This window comes from Protopterus annectens, chromosome 9.part0 (assembly GCF_019279795.1).
Source record: "Protopterus annectens isolate FY-2018-M chromosome 9.part0, PAN1.0, whole genome shotgun sequence".
NCBI lineage: Eukaryota > Metazoa > Chordata > Ceratodontiformes > Protopteridae > Protopterus > Protopterus annectens.
This window is the reverse complement of record NC_056743.1, coordinates 1,722,724,866-1,722,743,263: the sequence shown is the minus strand read 5'-3', so window position 1 is coordinate 1,722,743,263 and position 18,398 is coordinate 1,722,724,866. Positions and strand designations below refer to the sequence as shown.

The 18,398-nt window shown below is 39.5% G+C and overlaps 1 protein-coding gene across 1 annotated transcript in view; it reads left to right on the top strand.

Annotated features, from left to right (window-relative positions):
• Positions 1-18,398, top strand: part of LOC122810768 (adhesion G protein-coupled receptor E3-like) — an 804,089-nt gene that overhangs the window by 180,794 nt on the left and 604,897 nt on the right. Inside the window, exon 4 of the mRNA XM_044082329.1 lies at positions 17,405-17,597. Coding sequence (XP_043938264.1) covers positions 17,405-17,597 — 193 coding nt within the window. The remainder of the gene's footprint in view (positions 1-17,404; positions 17,598-18,398) is intronic.

The window sequence follows — 18,398 nt, the reverse complement described above, 5'->3', positions numbered from 1 at the left end:
AGTATTTTTAGGAAGGTGTAATTGAAGTGAGTAATTGCTTCATCTAGGAGCATTACTCTTAATACATTCCTGTTGTGGTGGGTTAGGGCTGTAATAAATATGTCCTTGGTTTCCTGGGAGATGTCAGATATCAAGTGTAGGATATGTGATAATGTTGTCTGGTGGTGTGTATACTGCTGAGATATATACAGATTTCTTTTGGTTGATTTTGAGGTATGCATCTTTAAACCCTGATGCTGCCTAACCCCCATCCCTTCCCTGATGGTCTGCAACAAACTTTAATAATCAGACAAGCTACATTACCAGTGCCAGGCACCATCACTTTAAACATACAGCTATGAACGGTCTGCAGATTTTTCATCACTTTAAACATACAGCTATGAACAGTCTGCAGATTTTGTTCATATTAGATATTTTTATGGGTTTGTCCATTAACAAGGTTTGTACAGTTACCCAGCTTGGCTATTTTCAGCTATCATCTTGAGCAAAATATATGAATTACAGCAAACATTGCTATAATGCCCCTTTGCAGACATGTCACATAACAAAACAACTGTACAACTACATTAAGAATAGCAGTGTCAGACAACAGCAAAGATATACCCTAGAATTTAATAAAATCCATGTAGGCACTGTGTAGAACCTACACAGAAAGTATCCATGTACATGGCCATGGTTCCCCCTCGGCAGTACTCACTCCATGCATATTAATGATGGCGCACTGCCAAGGGAGAGCATCGGAACAGGGATATTGAATTAGTGTAGAGAGAAGTATAGAGGCAACTCATGGTTGTGGATGCGTGGTCAAATGTTATGTACAGGGTGAGGCTCTTTGTAATGCTCCCTGCTACTGTTGAAATGTTGTGAATTGTTATACATGTGTAAGATTTTATTTTTATGTATTTTTTTCCTCTCTGCAAGTTTCCACAGCATGGAACACAGCAATGCCAACATGTGCTCACATATAGACAGCTGACACCTGCTACACATCTGCAAATAGAAACTGGATGTAATTAATTATCATAATTAATTTTTATTTATTTATTTTTTTTTTGTAATTGTCATTTGGGTGACGCAGCATGGAGCAACATAGAGCAAAGCGGTGCTTATACATACATAGCCAACACCTGCCAGACATCTAAAAATAGAAACTGGATTTAATTAATTATTTATTCCTGGGTCTGTTTAAGCATGTTTGCATGGTGCAGCAAGGTGCTCAGCAATGGTAACAGGTAGCCCACTAGTATATGTGCACGTATAATAGTTTTCATAATATCCACGTAGCTAAATGGGTAGAGATACTGCCTAATGCTTAGTAGGTCCTTGGTTTGAGTCTGTAGCAGTCAGAAGATGTATTTAATATCTATGTTTAATTTTAAAAACAAATTTGTGAAATATAGCAATGCTGCACTATGCTAGGCACTGCTTAAACATGCTAATGGCTACCACTGTTTGTGCAGTGCTATGCTTCACTAAAACCTTGGTTGTGTGAGTTTTTGTGCTGCTTAGCTGCTTTTCACTCTGCTAAGCATTGCAGCATTTTTGAATGCTGTTCAATAACATCTAACAACAGGAAAATAGCCTATGTTAGGTGTATTAGGCAGGAATTCACCATTCTGTGGAATCTGCTTATCTGCCGATATACCAGGCAGGTGTTGGAGAGGGTGCACACTTTCAGGATCAGAGATGGGATGTGCAGGAGTCCAGGGTCTTTGTTGGGCTCTGGATGAATAATTATGAACCCAGGCTGATGCAAGGCAGTTTCCCCAGACTTGGAATGTAAGGCAGAGGTCTGGGACTGGTTCACCAGGGAAAATACCAGTGCTACTAGTATCTCCCACACTGGTGAGCAGTATCATCACCATTATGATGACCTGAAAAGGAGAAACAGGGGAACCTTGGACAGCTGGGTCCAACAGGCAAGAACTGGGCATGCCCCAGAAATATGTAAGCATGTTTTCCACTGTTTTACCAAAATGCAAGCTGAATGTCTGCAAAACTGGTATGCACAATGGTCTGCTTCTCACCCAACAGCTGCAGCTGAGAAGACTTGCAATGCTCATTCCCATGCCGCACCCCTGGCCAGGTTTCACCATGAGTGTGTTAAGTACGGATTTATTATGCTAACTGTAGTACAATAAGCAATAAAGAGTAAAGCATTTGCTACAATAAAGTATACACGATAAAAACTGCAGTCCAATAAATGGGCAAGTAGAACTGTAGTGCAATAAATGGGCAATTAGAGCTGTATTGCAATAAATGAACAATAACAACTGTATTGCAATAAACAATACCAATAACAGTAAGCAAAATAGTGTACAGCTGGATTGTGTTGTCATAACCACTGCAGTGGAGCTGTGTGCATTGCTTGTCTATGATAAGGTTGCTGCAGTCAAGTGTAAAACTATAATAGCTATATAATGCAAAACTAATGGCCTGCAAACTGTATTGCTCAGCTCATAGTATGGTCCAAGGCTGTCTCCAGGCCAATATCAGTCACATAATACTCTTGGTTCCTCCTACTCCAGGTAATAAAGGTATATGGGTGAGGTAGCCCACTCTATGGGCAGATATTGTGTGTGGACTTCACAGAAATTTATCTGCAGTACTAATAAAGTGTTAATCAGCATTGTTGATTCCTAAATAAATCTGTCTTAATATATTCAGTACGGCTGTATTCCATGCATGTGTGTTCTACTGTCACTGCAGTCAAGTGTAACATTGTAATAGTTCCACAATGCAAAATGAATGTCCTGTAACATGTATTGTTCAACTCGTAGTATTGTTCAAGGTTGTCTCCAGGCAAATATTAGTCACATGATGCTCTCATTTTCTCCCACTCCAGGAACAAAAGATATATGGTTGAGGTAGCTCATGTTATGAGCAGATATTTTGTTTAGATTTCACAGACACTTATCAGCAATACCAATAGAGTCTTAAGCAGCATTGTTGATTCCTAATAAATTTGTCTAAATATTTCCATTATGGCTGTATTCCTTGCATGTTTGTACTAAGCTGCTGCAGTCAATTGTTACATTATTTGCAGATGTCCCCTGCAGTCACACGATTGAATTCTATTCCCTTACCTGCCAACTAATGCATGACAGCTATCTAGTTTATGTACTGTACACAAACACGCCTTTCAAATGTCACGATTTCTCATAATGTAATTAAAACTGCCTAATCTGTCTGCCACAGGATTACCAGAAAAATTATTACATGGAATGCAATGTAGTAACAAATCCGCTTACAGAACACCTTGGTAGTTATTTAAGTCCACATTATATGAAACTGTTCTGTGTAGCTGTGTACCTGTATTTGTTATTGCTTGGTCCCTACGGATGTGTGCTAACAGCTTGAGAGGTATGTACGTGCTACATTAGGCAAACACAATTGTAGTCACTGTACTCAAAACTGACATTACACACCTGTAGAGTATTTATTATCAGTGTTTTCAGGGATTTAATCTGCATTATCAGTAATGGAATGTTTTTCTCTCTCTCCCCACCTTTTGTCTTCCTTTATTTATTACTGTTATTTATTATTATGATTAAACATTAACATATTTTGTTATAGTATCTATATTTTGGTTAAATGTGATTTATTATGTTTTATTATGATTCAGTATTAACAAATTTTGTTAAACTAATGTTTTGCCTGCTTTGTGGTTTAATTCTTACTGGCAAGCTGGTAACATACTGACTGTTATGTTACTTAATGTTGTGTTACACATGATATAAATTAATATGTATTTGGATTAGTAAATATGATGTTCCATTCTGTTAATACTAACAATGGTTCGGTTATTACTAACCTTAACTTACTGCTATACTTCATTTGACGCAGCACATCAAGTATGGCTGATCTGCCTACTTTGCTAACTCCGGCCATGGCACCAGGTCTCAGCACATCCGGGACCCAGACTGGTGGTGTCTCCTCTGCTGCTCCTGCACTACCTACAACATCAGGTAGTACTGGCCCATGGGATGGGGACGGACCCCCCTCTGGGAGAGGTGGTGGAGGGGGAGTTGTCACCCAGGCTGAGCTGCTGTTTTTGATTTGCAAGATTGTTTACCATGGTTTTAACTGCTGCCTGCACAGAATTAAGAACATGCTGACCAACCTGGTGGGGCAGCCTCCCCCCAATGGCCGGTTCTCCACCACTGCCACCCCGGAGCAGTGATGGAGCAGTCCTGACAGTCCCATGAGTGGGAATGTGAGTCATGCTGCTGCCTTGTGGAGGCACATGGGACTGAGATCCCACAACACCTATCCAAGGTGTTCACCCCCCTTATGTGACACACATCGTCCCTTTATCACTTGCCCAACTTACCTCCCCAACACACACACACACACACACACACACACACACACACACACACACACACACACACACATATGTCCCTTCCCCAACATTCCAGTCTCATCTTAAACAAAATGGCACCTGGTGCCAAAAAAAAATATTGTCCCATACATAGCTCTCCATTTTACACACGTATCCACTAGTCACATGTAATTTGGCCTATCCTCATCCATCTCTAAGGGGGTAAGAGTCCAAAGTCATGTAGAAATTCTTTCTAAGTGCACAGTTGTTACTGTACAAGAAATGGATATCTATGGTTCTTTCCTACACCCTTCCTGCACTTCCCTACCTGCTTTTCACTATGTTTCCCTCCCTGCTTGCCCCAGATTTCACCACTTTCCTATCTGCCCATTTTTATTTTCTTTATATTTTTAGAGTGATGCTGCGCAATGCACTGAATCACACAGCTTCGCTCAGCTCAGCTAAATGGAGCTATATTGACTATATATGTTTTTAAAATTGTAATACACACTTACAAAATAAACACCAGTCCCATATTTCGAACCCAAGAACGTCACACCTCTGAACCATTACATTAACCTGCCATGCCATATAACTCTTAATTAAAACAGGTGGCTTAAACAAAACATAGTAACTGCCAGTTACAGTCATTAAGCATGTTTCAGCAGACCTGCACATTGCACCGAGGCATGCAAACTTGATTAAAAAGTAATGGAAAAGTAATGGAAAAATGGGAGAGTACCTTGGACTCTAGTGCAATTGTACACCACTAGAAAGCCAAAGACATAATAATGGATGTAAGTGAGGTCTGTGATAGCAAGTGAATATGCCGTTTTATCTGCAACATGTAGAAAGACACCTGTAAGGAATGGACCCATTCTAAAGTCAAAGTATGATTAAAGTTCATGAAATTAGTATTGTTTCAATCTTTGATGTTAGCCAGAAGTGCTCTTTGCAGCACTCACAATGTGCCCAGTACTGACTCCTTCTGCCATTCATATGGAGTTACATGTATCAGTAACATGTCTAAGTACAATTGTAAATTCTTTTTTATAAGACCCGTTGCTCTTACTACAGTTAGAAGTGTCTGGGCTATCCTTCTTCCACATTACTCTCATTTCTGCCTGCAAATCTTGGTATTTTATTACTTTGTGTCTCTCTGTATATAAGACACTGTAGTCACTGGGTGCAGCAATTTCAATGATTAATGCTACTTTTGTCTTCTGTTCATGGACTGTATCTGATTTTCTTGCATCTATATTTTGAACTGTTGGAAATGGTGATCCCATGCAATACAGACTTCATTATTTTCTATAATGCTTTCTGGCTCATGTTTCCAATGTTTTTCACCTACTTCAATATTATAATGTTTGCACAATCCCAAATGCAGCAGTCTTGCCACATTATTATGCTTTCAGTATACAGTCCTTCTGTCATTAGTATATTGCTACCAACAAAAAGATGTGCAATTGTTTCTGTACTGTTTTACAAAAGCTACATCTGTCTGTTTCTCTCACATGGTCAATGTACTTTGTAAACCATTGTGTACGTGGTCCACTATCTTGGGCAACTAATATTAACCTTTTGTCTTTTGGTTTAAACTCACCTCTCCTTAACCATTCCTGCATTTGATCCTTATCAGCATGAGGTTGTTCCAAGATTTTTCTATACTTGCAACTATATTCATGCATTTTCCACATTTCTTGCCTTCTCATCTGATCCTTCACATTATATTCTTTCTTTTGTGTTTTGGCACATTCAGTTGCTGACTGACTTTTATCTACTTGTTTGATTTCCATTCCCACTTGACACTGATACATTTCTGTTAAGCTAAGCAGTGAAGTCATCTTAGACTTATTCTTCTCATGTTTTAAAACTTTCACTATGTTTGGGTCTTGTGAGGTCAGCAAATATGTATGCAGTCCTACAACTGCAGATCTGATCTATACATGTAATCAATTTCAAGAGACCCATACTTCCTTCAGAACAGGGAATATATAATATTGGTTTACACTGATTTTTATAAATAATTTGATAAGCTTGAAGCTTCTTTCCTGCTTTCATGTCCAAACTATACAACACCTTTTGGAGCCAGTCAATCACTCCAAAATTGTAATATAGGACAAGAAGAGGAAATTGGTTTACTGTATATCTTAGACTTTGTTCCTAGATGTCAGCACTTTTTTCAGTATTAATTTTAGTCTTCTAAAATATTCCTTACTAAGTTTTATTCACATTTGCTCATGTTCTATTGTTGATTCTTCATCAATTCCCAAATATTTATATATTCCATCTTCCTCAAGTTCTTTTATATCCCATTCCTGTCCCAGGCTGATGTTTTCTTGGTGCTGCAGCTTTCCCACTTTAAAGGCTGCTTTTACACATTTATCAAGACTAAATGACATTCTTATATTATCTGAAAAAGTTTTGACCACTTGCAGTTGTGTTTTCAGTTCCACAGGTTGGCATTTGTTCATACTGTGCATATAAATAGTCCTTAGTCATGGTTAATTCTTTATGTAAAGATGTTAATACTTTTAACCAGAAGTTAGGTACTGCATCTGTACCTGGAGTCTTCCAGTTAGGAGCTTTTCTTAACTGTATTTCAATTTTGTTGGCTGTCACTTTATCTTATTTCATATCCTGTACATCTGAACTTTTATTCTTTCTTTTACTTCATCTATCCATTCAGCATCTTTGTTATGTTCCACAGGATCTTCATAGATATTCTCCAAAATGTATATATTTCTTCTTTTTTGGTTGTGTTTCAATTATTTTTGCCTTGTTTCCCAAGTTCTCTATAAAACTTGATTGAGTCATCAATCATTTATTTTGTACTTTTCGTTTATATTTATCTGCATATCTTCTACGTTTTTCTGCCTGTACTGATATTTTTAGTTTATTATTTGTGATAGTGCACGATATATCCTGATCTGTTCTGATATTGCACAATTGCTTTTATCACAACTATCTTTCTGAGCATTTTTGTTGATCTTTTCCCTCTTCTGTACTCTTCTAACAATGACACTTCTTGTCTTAATTGTTTTATATTTTTTATATATTCGATACTTCCATCTGCTTATTTTCCCTTACTGTTCTGTGTTTTTGTAGTAAGACTTTAGCTGTTATTAATTTAGCTGCATAGTAATATATCCTATTTACTTCTGTTATATTGCATGAATTTCTATAAACAGTCCTAACTACTGTGTTCATTTGTTTTATCAAGCTTTTAACTTTTTGTGTTTTATTGACTTTCTGTAGTCCATTTCTTTCATTGATCTTAATATTTCTGTCCAACTCTATGAAATCAAGCAACTGTTCTCTTAGATCATTTTCTTCTAAACTGAGGGCACATTCTTTGTTCTCCATCTCCTGCAGGCATTGTATAGAAAGTTCTAAAGTATCTTCCTATCCCACATTCTCTTTAGTTTCATCCTGTGTCATCCATTGCTCTTTTACATAGGAACTCATGAACCTATCACACCAAAAGATTGACTGCGTCAGAGTTGCCACAGTTTTTCTGTTCCTTCCCTTGCTGTGGAACTCCAACTGAACCTTTGTACTGGTTTCCTGTGGAAGGCTCCAAAGTATCTTCATATAACAACTGATCAGATGTTTCCCGCTCCACTGTTTTCTGCTTAATTTGGGGATCCATTGCTCTGTCTTGCTGTGGTGTAATCAGAGTTAGATTTTCTACACTAGATCCTTCACTTCACAATTAATCCATAACACCAGTTTCTATTTATTTAACTTCTCCATTACTAATCCTTTCTACTTTTCTTTTTTGTTTTCTTATTTTTGTACCATAAAATTTTCCGTAGGCATTTACCTTTGCCTGTATTTCTCTTCAAATATTTTTGGTGCTGATCTTTTTTGAACTGTTTAGCTTTGCTTTCTCCTTTGCATAAATATTGCACCATATTAAATCTCTTTTTCTTTCCCATGTCCATATTTCTTATTCAGATGTCTCCTGCTCCTCCTGTTTCTCCTTTCTTGGTGAACTTGTTGTTCCATCATGCTGTGATATAACCTGTGTTAGACTTTCTACACTAAATCTTTTACTTTGCAGGTATACCATAACTTCAGCTTCTATTTTTTTAACTTCTGCTTTACTAATCTTCTGTTCTACATTCCCTCTTTGTGATCTTACTTTCTGTATTGTGAAATTTTCTACATCTGGATGCCTTTGCCTATGTTTCTCTTCGAATATCTTTGGGGCTGCTTTTTGTATATTGATTAATTTGGCTTTCTCCATTGCATAAATATTACATCATATCAGATCTCTGTTTCTCTCCCATGTCCATATTTCTTTGTTATACCTTTCAGAATCTCTAGATTTTGTTTGTTATATTTTCACACTTCCTCAGTCACTTTTTTTTCCAAATGGCCCAAGGTTTCTTGGTCTATACAACATTTTTCATAAATATGTTGTATTGATGAAGCTTTTGACAGTTTTTCTTCTGGAAATATTTTTCTTTCCTCTAATTTCTCTCTTAATCTTCATGTATATCTTCTGTCCAGAAATTCTGGACGTCTTGCATAATAGTAGAAATATATAATTTTTTTCTTATCCTCAATAGGCCAGTCTACCATATTTATGGCTCTTTTTTAGCCTAGCAGTTTCTTGTGATTTTTGTGGACCACTACGTCCTTCTACAACAGGGGAGCCACCTTCCCCCTCAGCCTGGCCTGGCTCCATTGTAGCAATGTCTTTGTGTCTTGAGGATTCTTTAATTTCATTTTTTTTGCAGTCCTGGCACCAGTGCACCTACCAGGATTGGGAACTTTTTTATCCTGGGATTTGTGCGCCCAGATATCTTTTTTATTTTTAACCTATTTCTGTGTATGATATATGCTATATAAAATACAGTCCATATATCAGTGTCATCTTGGTGAGATTTCGTGAAAACAGGGTCCACCTCATGAAGGTTCTCACTAAGACCTGAGGATGAATTCACGTTCAGCAATACTACTCTCCTTTGCTTGCTGATTTATCATCTCTCCATTTGGACCCAGAATAGGGTAACAGTCATGATGTCTCAGTTATATTATCTCTACTGCTGTGATAGATCAATGCATCTAAAGGTGGTAACTGCAGTGTACATGCACAAACTATGCACAAACTACTAATAGATCACTGCATCTAAAGGTGGTATCTGCAGTGTACATGCACAAACTACTAATAGGTCAATGCATCTAAAAGTGGCATCTGCAGTGTACCTGCACAAACTACTAATAGATCACTGCATCTAAAGGTGGTATCTGCAGTGTACATGCACAAACTACTAATAGGTTCATGCATCTAAAGGTGGTAACTGCAGTGTACCTGCACAAACTACTAATAGATCACTGCATCTAAAGGTGGTATCTGCAGTGTACATGCACAAACTACTAATAGGTCAATGCATCTAAAAGTGGCATCTGCAGTGTACCTGCACAAACTACTAATAGATAAATGCATGTAAATGTTGCATCTGCAGTGTACCTATACAAACTACTAATAGATCAATGCGTCTAAAGGTGGCATCTGCAGTGTACCTGCACAAACTTCTAATAGATCAGTGCGACTCATCTAAAGGTCGTATCTGCAGTGTACCTGCACAAACTATTAATAGAGCAATGCATCTAAAGGAGGTATCTGCAGTATATCTGCACAAACTACTAATAGATAATGCATCTAAAGGTGGTATCTGTAGTGTACCTGCATCTTTTACTCAGCAGCAAATATCAATCTCAGACAGTGAATAGAATACAGGTATAGGCAAGACTTCTGGTTCATAGGTGTTTATTAGGCTAATGGCCCTGGAGCCTTTACAAGCCTAGCCCATAGGATTACTCTGGCATCATGCCACCCTACCTTAGTTCCTAGTGCCTCTATCAAGTAGAGGCACTGGAGGAATCCACGGGTGAATTTTCTATTTCTCATCCACTCATCAAGATTTCTCTTGAAGAGAGCCAGTGAGGTGCTCTGCTTGACATGTATGGGAAGTCTATTCCATACCATGGGCAGTGTCTAGGTTATGAGCCTGTCCCTCCAGCATGTTTTGTTGATTGTGGTAATGTGGTTGACGTCTGTGGAGCATGTGGTGCAGAGGGATTGGGATTTATTTAGCTGTAGCATTTCTAACAGAGCTGGGTCAGATATGGCTTTGTAAGTCAAGCAGAGATCACCTCTAAGTAGGTGATATGAGACAGTGAATAGTTGGAGTTTTTTGAGTTTGTCCATATAGAACAAGTGTTTAAGGCCTAGGATCCTCTTTGTGAGGTACTTTTGCGGCCTCTCCAGTTGTTGCAGGTGTCTAGTGAGGCACATGCCAAATGGAGCATTGTACTCAATGATTGGCCTAATGAGGGAAGAGTAGAGGGAGACAATGACCTCTTTCTTCCTGGATGCAAAACCCTTAGTAATGAGATGTACCACATAGAAGGACTTTCTGACCACAGTGGAAATGTGGTGGTCAAAAGAGAGGTTGCTGTCAACCTGTGTTCCTAGATCTGTTATAATGCCTTCTATGTTCAGTGGACTACCATCAATGTGGTAATTCAAGGGAACTGGGTTTTTCCCAAGGGGGAATGACAACACATTTTTTGGCTTTGAGCATAAGACCATGGTTCTGACACCAGTCGTTGGTCTCACTGAGGCTTTATGTAGGATGTCAACATCACTTGGGGAGTTAGTAATAGCTCCCATCTTGGAATCATCTGCGAACTTTGTCACACAGAATCTCTTCATGTTGGCCTGGACTTCAGAGAAGTAGATACCAAACAGGAGAGGACCCAGGACCAAACCTTGTGGGACTCCACTCATGACTGGTCGACAGTCTGACTTGGAGTCAGCTACTTTCACACTGTGGGTTCTATCTGTGAGCCAGTTTGCAATGCACCTAGTGATATAGGGGTTGATGCCTAGCTTAGTGAGTTTTTCTATGATTCATGAGTGGGAAATGGTATCAAAGGCCTTAGCCAGATCAAGGTAGACTGTAGGAACCACATTGCCTTCATCCACAGCTCTAGTGACTGACCCTTCACAAAACCAAACTGTGTAGGATCCAAAGTTTGGACATTCCCTATATCCTTGTTTATTAAATCCATGATGATGCATTCCATAGCTTTGCATATCAGACTTGTCAGGCTAATGGAGCAATAGTTCCCGGAGTCTGTAGTCACTGCTCCCTTGTAGAGAGGGATGACTGTAGCAGTGCAACATTCGGTAGGGACAAAGCTTGAGGTGAGGCTGTGATTGAACAGGTCACACAGGTGAGGTACTGGTTTACGGTGTAGTTCATGTAGAACACTGCTGGGGATATTGTCAGGTCCCACAGAAGCTATATTTTTGACCTTGGACTGTGCTATATTAACCTGTGCAGCAGTAATACTGGGTGTCTGGCAATCTACTGGTATTGTGATTGTCCTATGGGGGGGAGAAGGGTAGAGTTGTCACTAAATCTGTCAGCCAGCATATTGGCAATATCTGTTGGCTCGGTATAGGAGGTACCATTGTGCAGTAGCTCAGAGGAAATCTGAGTATTGTCATGGAGATTCTTTACATGACTATAGAAGACCTTGTGGTTGTCTTTGCTATCTTCTGCAATTTTGTTTTCATAGCTAGCTTTACAGGATTTGATGAGGGATCTCAATCTTTTGTTGAGGCTGAGAAGGGAGTTTTTCCAGTCTTGGGACTTCACCTTATTCTGACTCAGATTCCTCCTTCTGTTGTAGAGTTTGTTTATGGTAGGGGACCACCAGATTGGCTTCCTTTTTTTGAAGATGAGCATCTTGGTTCTACTGGGCATGGTGAGATCCATGCATTTGTGTATGTGTTCGTACAGTGCATTGGTGTATGATTCAGTGATCATGCAACTATTCTCCATTTGCATGGGTGCCATGAAGTTAGCAACCTCTGTTTTTAGGACCCCAAAGTTAGCTTTGGAGAAGTTGTTCATGGTGGTTACCTTTGTAGGGGGGTGGGAGGGATATGGATTGCCAAGGTGATTAGTTTGTGGTCAGATCTAACTAGGGAGGAGTTGACTATTGGTGTAGAGCAATGGTCACCCATTTTAGTAATGACCAGGTCAAGGATGTTGCTACCTCTAGTGGGGGTAAGAATGAGTGGTCCAGGGCATTGGAATTTATGAATTCCAGAAAGCATTTGGCAAGTGTATTGGTACATGAGTAGTTTTCCCACTTAATGGAAGGGTCGTTGAATTCGCCCAGTATGAGAGTGTTAGGTTAGACCCTAATACTCTCCAGAGTGCTTAGGAATGTGGACTGTGAGTCTTGGGATATGGTTGAGGACCTATAGCAGGCTGCGACCTGAATTGTTGTCTTACCCAATGTTAGCAGCTGCACCTGAAGTATCTCAGATGCGTTATGTTGGGCTAACAGTCTGGAGGTGTGCGCATCCTTTATGAATATGGAAACACCACTGCCTTTGGAGCTTTGGTCCACGTTCTGGGGCCGAAAGGTGTGGAATGACTTATAGCCTGGTAGTGCAGGGGTGCTTTCTGCTGCCTTGAACCCGGACTCTGTTATAGCACAAATGTTGATGTCTCTATTTTAAGGAGTGCTTTGAGTGAGTGCATTTTGAGATTTAGACTTCTAGCACTGAGCAGCATGACCCTCGGATTGCATTTGTTTGTAGCTGTTATGGTGGTAATTTGGCATTTGGAATACTGCCTAAAAAAGGCACTATAAAGGTGGCAGGAGCCTTGGCCAGTATCAAGAAGCCCAGAGGTGACAGATGCAGGCCATCTCTGGCAAAGCATCGAGGTCTGTCAATCATGACATCCCAGGCAGACAGATACTGGATCCCCTTAGAATGACACCAGAAACTTATCCAATTCTTGAAATCAATCATTTTTTGCTTGCACTGTGGCATCATTCTGGGTGATGGTAGGATGCTGCTCAGGGCTAGGATCATACCCGTCAGGGCTACATAATCCAAGAGCTCCTCCATGTCTCTTTTCATGTAGTCCAGGGAGGTACGTCTTAGGTCATTCACACCCACATGTACAATGACAGAGTCATATTTGTACCTGTTGTTGAGGGACCTGAGTGCATGCATTATGTGGTGGATCCTGGCACCTGACAGGCAGCTGACTGTTACTTTCTTCTTATTCAACATAGTGAGTGGGACATCAGTGTGCCTCATTATTGAGTCACCTATGACTACTGTGTTCGGCATGCTGTTTTGCCTTAGGGACTTTGGATAAGTGGCACACTGTTTAGGAGAGTTATGTGTCTCATGATTAGTGTTGTGTTGTAGTGGTGGAGTGTGTTTCTGCCTTGGAGGTTTCTGCTGTTTGGGTAGATTTTTATTGAGAGCCTCAGCGAAGGTGAGTGTGTGGTTTGTGTTTTTATGTGACGACAGTGCTGGTGTGTGTTCTGGAGGGCTATGTGTTCCATGTGGTGTGGTGCAAGTGTTGAGCTTCTCCTCTTGACCAGCTATTGCGGTCTTGGCTGGAGAGTGTGTGGCTTCTAATTTGGATATATAAGTGCATCTCTTGCAAGCCTGAGTGTTTGGAGGTAAGAGGAGAGGGTTGTTAGTGTACATGAGGCAGTTGCTACATTGCCTCAGGATGTCCAAGTTCACCATATTAATAGGAGAAAGCACAGGGAACTGACCTTTAGTCATGCCTGGAAGGGTGGGCATTGATAGTAAGTACTGGAGCTGTTTCCTTGTAGAATGTTTAGTGCTGGTAGCACTTTTGTGTGCTGCAATAATTACTACAAGAAGTCTAGTAGAGTGCTAAACTAATAAGCTAGTAAAAGTACAGGAGAGGAGAGAACTAGCAGACCTAAGGGAAAAATTGAAGAGCAGACTTTGGCACTGCTCAGAAGCTTACAGACAGTCCTGGATACAGCAAATCTGTATCTGGACTAGACTAGTTTCAGGAAAGGTGGGAAAAGTGCAAACACGGGCTTTTAAACCAGAAAGTTGAAAGATATGGAAAAACTGCCCAAATGGCCAAAAAAACTACAATTTCTTAGCCTGAAACCACTCCTCTTGTGGTAGATAGGCTACCTAGTGCTTACCACTCCCGCTGACAAGCTAGAAAGCTTTCCTCCAACACAGGAAGGCCTGGGGATTCAGAAACTTGCAAGCAGTCCTTGATATAGCAAATCTGTATCTAGACTAGACTAGTTACAGGAAAGGTGGGAAACAAGCGCAGATGTGGGCTTATAAACCAGAAAGTTGAAAGAGATGGAAAAACTGCCCAAATGGCCAATAAACTACAATTTCTGGGCCAGAAACCACTCTTCTTGTAGTAGATAGGCTACCTAGTGCTTACCACTTCCATTGATAAGCTACAGGACTTCCCTTCAACTCAGAAAGGCTCGGGGGGTGGGGCTCAAAAGCTTACCAACAGTACTGGATACAGCAAATCTGTATCTGGGCTAGACTAGTTACAGGAAAAATGGGAAACAAGCACAAACGTGAGCTTTTAAAATAGAAAGTTGAAAGAGATGGAAAAACTGCCCAAATGGCCACCAAACTACAATTTCTATGCGAGAAACCACTCTTCTTGTGGTAGACAGGTTACCTAGCGCTTACCACTCCCACTGATAAGCTAAAAGGCTTCGCTCCAACACAGAAAGACTTGGAGGGGCTCAGAAGCTTACCAACAGTCCTGCATACAGCAAATCTGTATCTGGACTAGACTAGTTACAGGAAAGACAGGAAACAAGCTTAAATTTTTTTTTCCAGAAAGCAGCTAAAACAGCACTAAAAACAATTCAAGTGCAGTACAAGCTAGCACACTTGAGTGTGTAGCAGTATTAAAGCAAATACAGTATAAATAAATGCAATTTATTCAAAATGTATTCTGAACTAAATTCGGTTGTTTTATTCAACTCTGAACAGTTAAAAAGTGCCAAAAATATATTTATCAGCTGAGAAGCACACTCAGTCAGAACACAAGGAGTTTTTTTGTTTTGCATTGTTTAAGAGTTGGCAGGCTAGAGTCACTAGTCTGTTTCAAGGTGTGGGTGCCAATCTCAGTCTGTGGTTGTGGCACCCTTACATATACAGAGAAAAAAAGCAAAAGGTAAAAAATAAATAAATAAACAAATAAATAATCATCTGCAGAATTGTTTGCTGTATCAGAAAACTTTAAAAGTACATGGCAATATCAGTCCATGATAGAGCATCAGTGCCTTAGAATCAGTCTTCCTGTTTCACCCACAGTCAAACATTTCTGTTGTTACTGTTCAGGAATAAAAGTCACATCTAAAAAGGCTTGCGATTGTATTTTCTTTTATGTGTACCCTAGCAGTCACTGACAAAATGCAGGACACCTACTATGGTACAGGATTCAGGGAAACTTCTTTAAATGTGGCCATCATTGTTGAGTGTATGCTGGTTGGCACCCTTGGAGGTGACATCATTTTGTTGGTATGCTTATTGTTGGTCAGCACAAATTATAACAGCTGAAATGCTTTATTATACTTTTAGGTATCTGTGCAACTTCAGTTGATTCCCATACTGTGAATTTTGTGTATCATTCTCTGTACTCCTTCAATAGGTGTAATATTATAGCAATAACCCACGCCTGGGTAATGCTGGATTTACCCACGGTTGGCGTGGTTTGGTCCCGAGGCCCGAGGGACCAAACAAAGACAATGGGTAAATCCAGCATTACCCACACCCAGAAGTGGTTATTTATTATATAATGACATTATTTAAGAAAAGAAATAATTACTTTTCTTAAATAATGGCATTGTATAATGCCTCTTTGCTGCCCTTCCGCAGCTGTCTGGTGTTCAGCGGCAGTTCTGATGTACTGCGCATGCCTATGCAGTACATCAGAGCTGTGGGCAAAAGCAACGGAGAATGCAAGATCTCCATTGCCACTATGTTAAATGGGTTTAACATAGCGAGACAGTTTAAAATAAGCAACGGAGATCTCCGTTGCTTATTTTAAAACTGTCTCGCTATGTTAAACCCATTTAACATAGCGAGACAGGTTAAAGCAACGGAGATCGCAAGATCTCCGTTTTACATTGTCGCTATGTTAAAGGAGTTTAACATAGCGAGACAGCTTTAAAAAGCAACGGAGATCTGTTTTTTAAACCTGTGTCACTATGTTAAACTCTTTTAACATAGCGAGACAGTGTTTTATACTAACGGAAAAAGTCCGCGCGACCGGACCTTTTTCCGTTAGTATATTGAGGATTTAACGGCACGCTGGTTGGGCTGGCCAATCAGCGTGCACGTTTTAGAGGAGGCATTGTATAATATTTTGTTGTCAGTTGGCAGGAGGAGACTGCTGCCTTGTTGCAGGTGCTACTTCAGGTTCCAGAAATAAAGTGATCATATCACTGCAATTTTAAAATTATTAACTGGTTAAGTGAGCCAGTCATAACACAACATCTTGTACCACAACTGCAAAACTAACTGCAGTGGATGTTTTTAGAGTAGGTGATCAATCAACATGTTTCTGGGAAGCAGCCAGAGTTTCCAGAAAGAAACTTACAAAGCACAATATGCAAGGAGTGACTGGAGATCATCACAGAACCTCAGGACCTAAATTTCTGAAACCCTTTTCTTATGAACCACAGTGATGCCTGGTGGCAATTAGTATTATCTCTCTGGACTTTTCAAGATCACATGCCCTTATCACTTTAACAGTACAAATGTAACTAATTATTTTACAGTATAGGTGTTATTGCATGTAGACAGGATTAGATGAGGAAGTTTAGTTTACTGATTCTGCCTGAGGTAACATAACTGTATTTTGAATGAACAGACCAGTTAACTAAAACAAAAATGTGACACGCTTCGATTTCAAATTCCAGCAGAGTTATGTGCATTTAGTGTTACCATTCAGTTTTATCATTCAGTATTTCTCTAACATGACACTACTCCTATGCAGAAATTTATATTAAAAAAGATGACAGTGTGTGTTCAATTTCCCTAAAATTTGTGGTGGAGTAACAGAATTTTGCAAAGTGAGGTAAACATTGATAAAGATGAATCTTTGTGTTGTATAAAGACGCCACATCTGCATTTATTATAAAATGAGTATCTATTAATATAATAATGTGTTCATATATACTTTTAATTTATTTATTTTACAGAACATTATTAACAATCTAGGAGACAGTGTGAGATTCAATGATTCGAATATTACACTGCCGAATGAGGTCCGGCAAAAAGAAATAACAAGATTCCTTAGGAATGTTGAAGAAAACATTGTACGTGATGTGCTTTCATCACTGAACAAAAGTGGAGCAACAGAAGAAATAATATACCATTATACAAGGGAAACTGGTAATCAACATATTGAAAAAATATTGCTAATGCATAATACTTTGTCTTCATTTTGCATTAACCTTTCTCCAAAATACTCACCTCATCTCCTATGGATGAACAAAACCTCTAACACTTTGATTACCATATGCATCAGTTGAATTATGCATGTTTTTGAAGTACACACAATTTTAAAGTAGTTGTCTTAAATGGCAACTAGGTAAATGCATGGGATAAGCAGTGGCCTTTCTTTTATGATCAATAAGAGTAAAACAATGACTAGGATTCACACAAGTGTGAACTGTGCCTTTGTACAAGGCCGCTCACTGCATATAACAGACAAAGGTAATGACCAGCATACCAGTTGTAAAGCCACAAAGCAGATGGGCAACATTAGCAGGTATTAGCATTCACTGACAATTACATCAATAATAAACTATTCTGTGACTTCCAAGAAAGTACATGTTAGATTGCAATGGCCTGGCAGCCAGCATTGGACCACAGCAGAAAGCCACAATAATGCAGCATAGAACAGCACAGCATTGTACAGGAGCAGTCACATGGATATGCACTGCAAATTGCTAAATGTGTTCATCATCTAAATGTGGAGGAAAACTGATAGATTGGAAAGTTGGAAATAGATGCTCATAAATCAGAGGGAAAAACACAAGTGCGAGCAATAAGGAACAGAGGTGGGAGAAAAATGTGGCATGGTTTTAATGAAATAAGTCCTGTTTTCATAAAAGGATAGAAAGAAAGATTAGTAAGGGATGGCCTTGAGTAGAATAGAAGGGAAAGGCAGCTAGCAGGTACGAACAAACA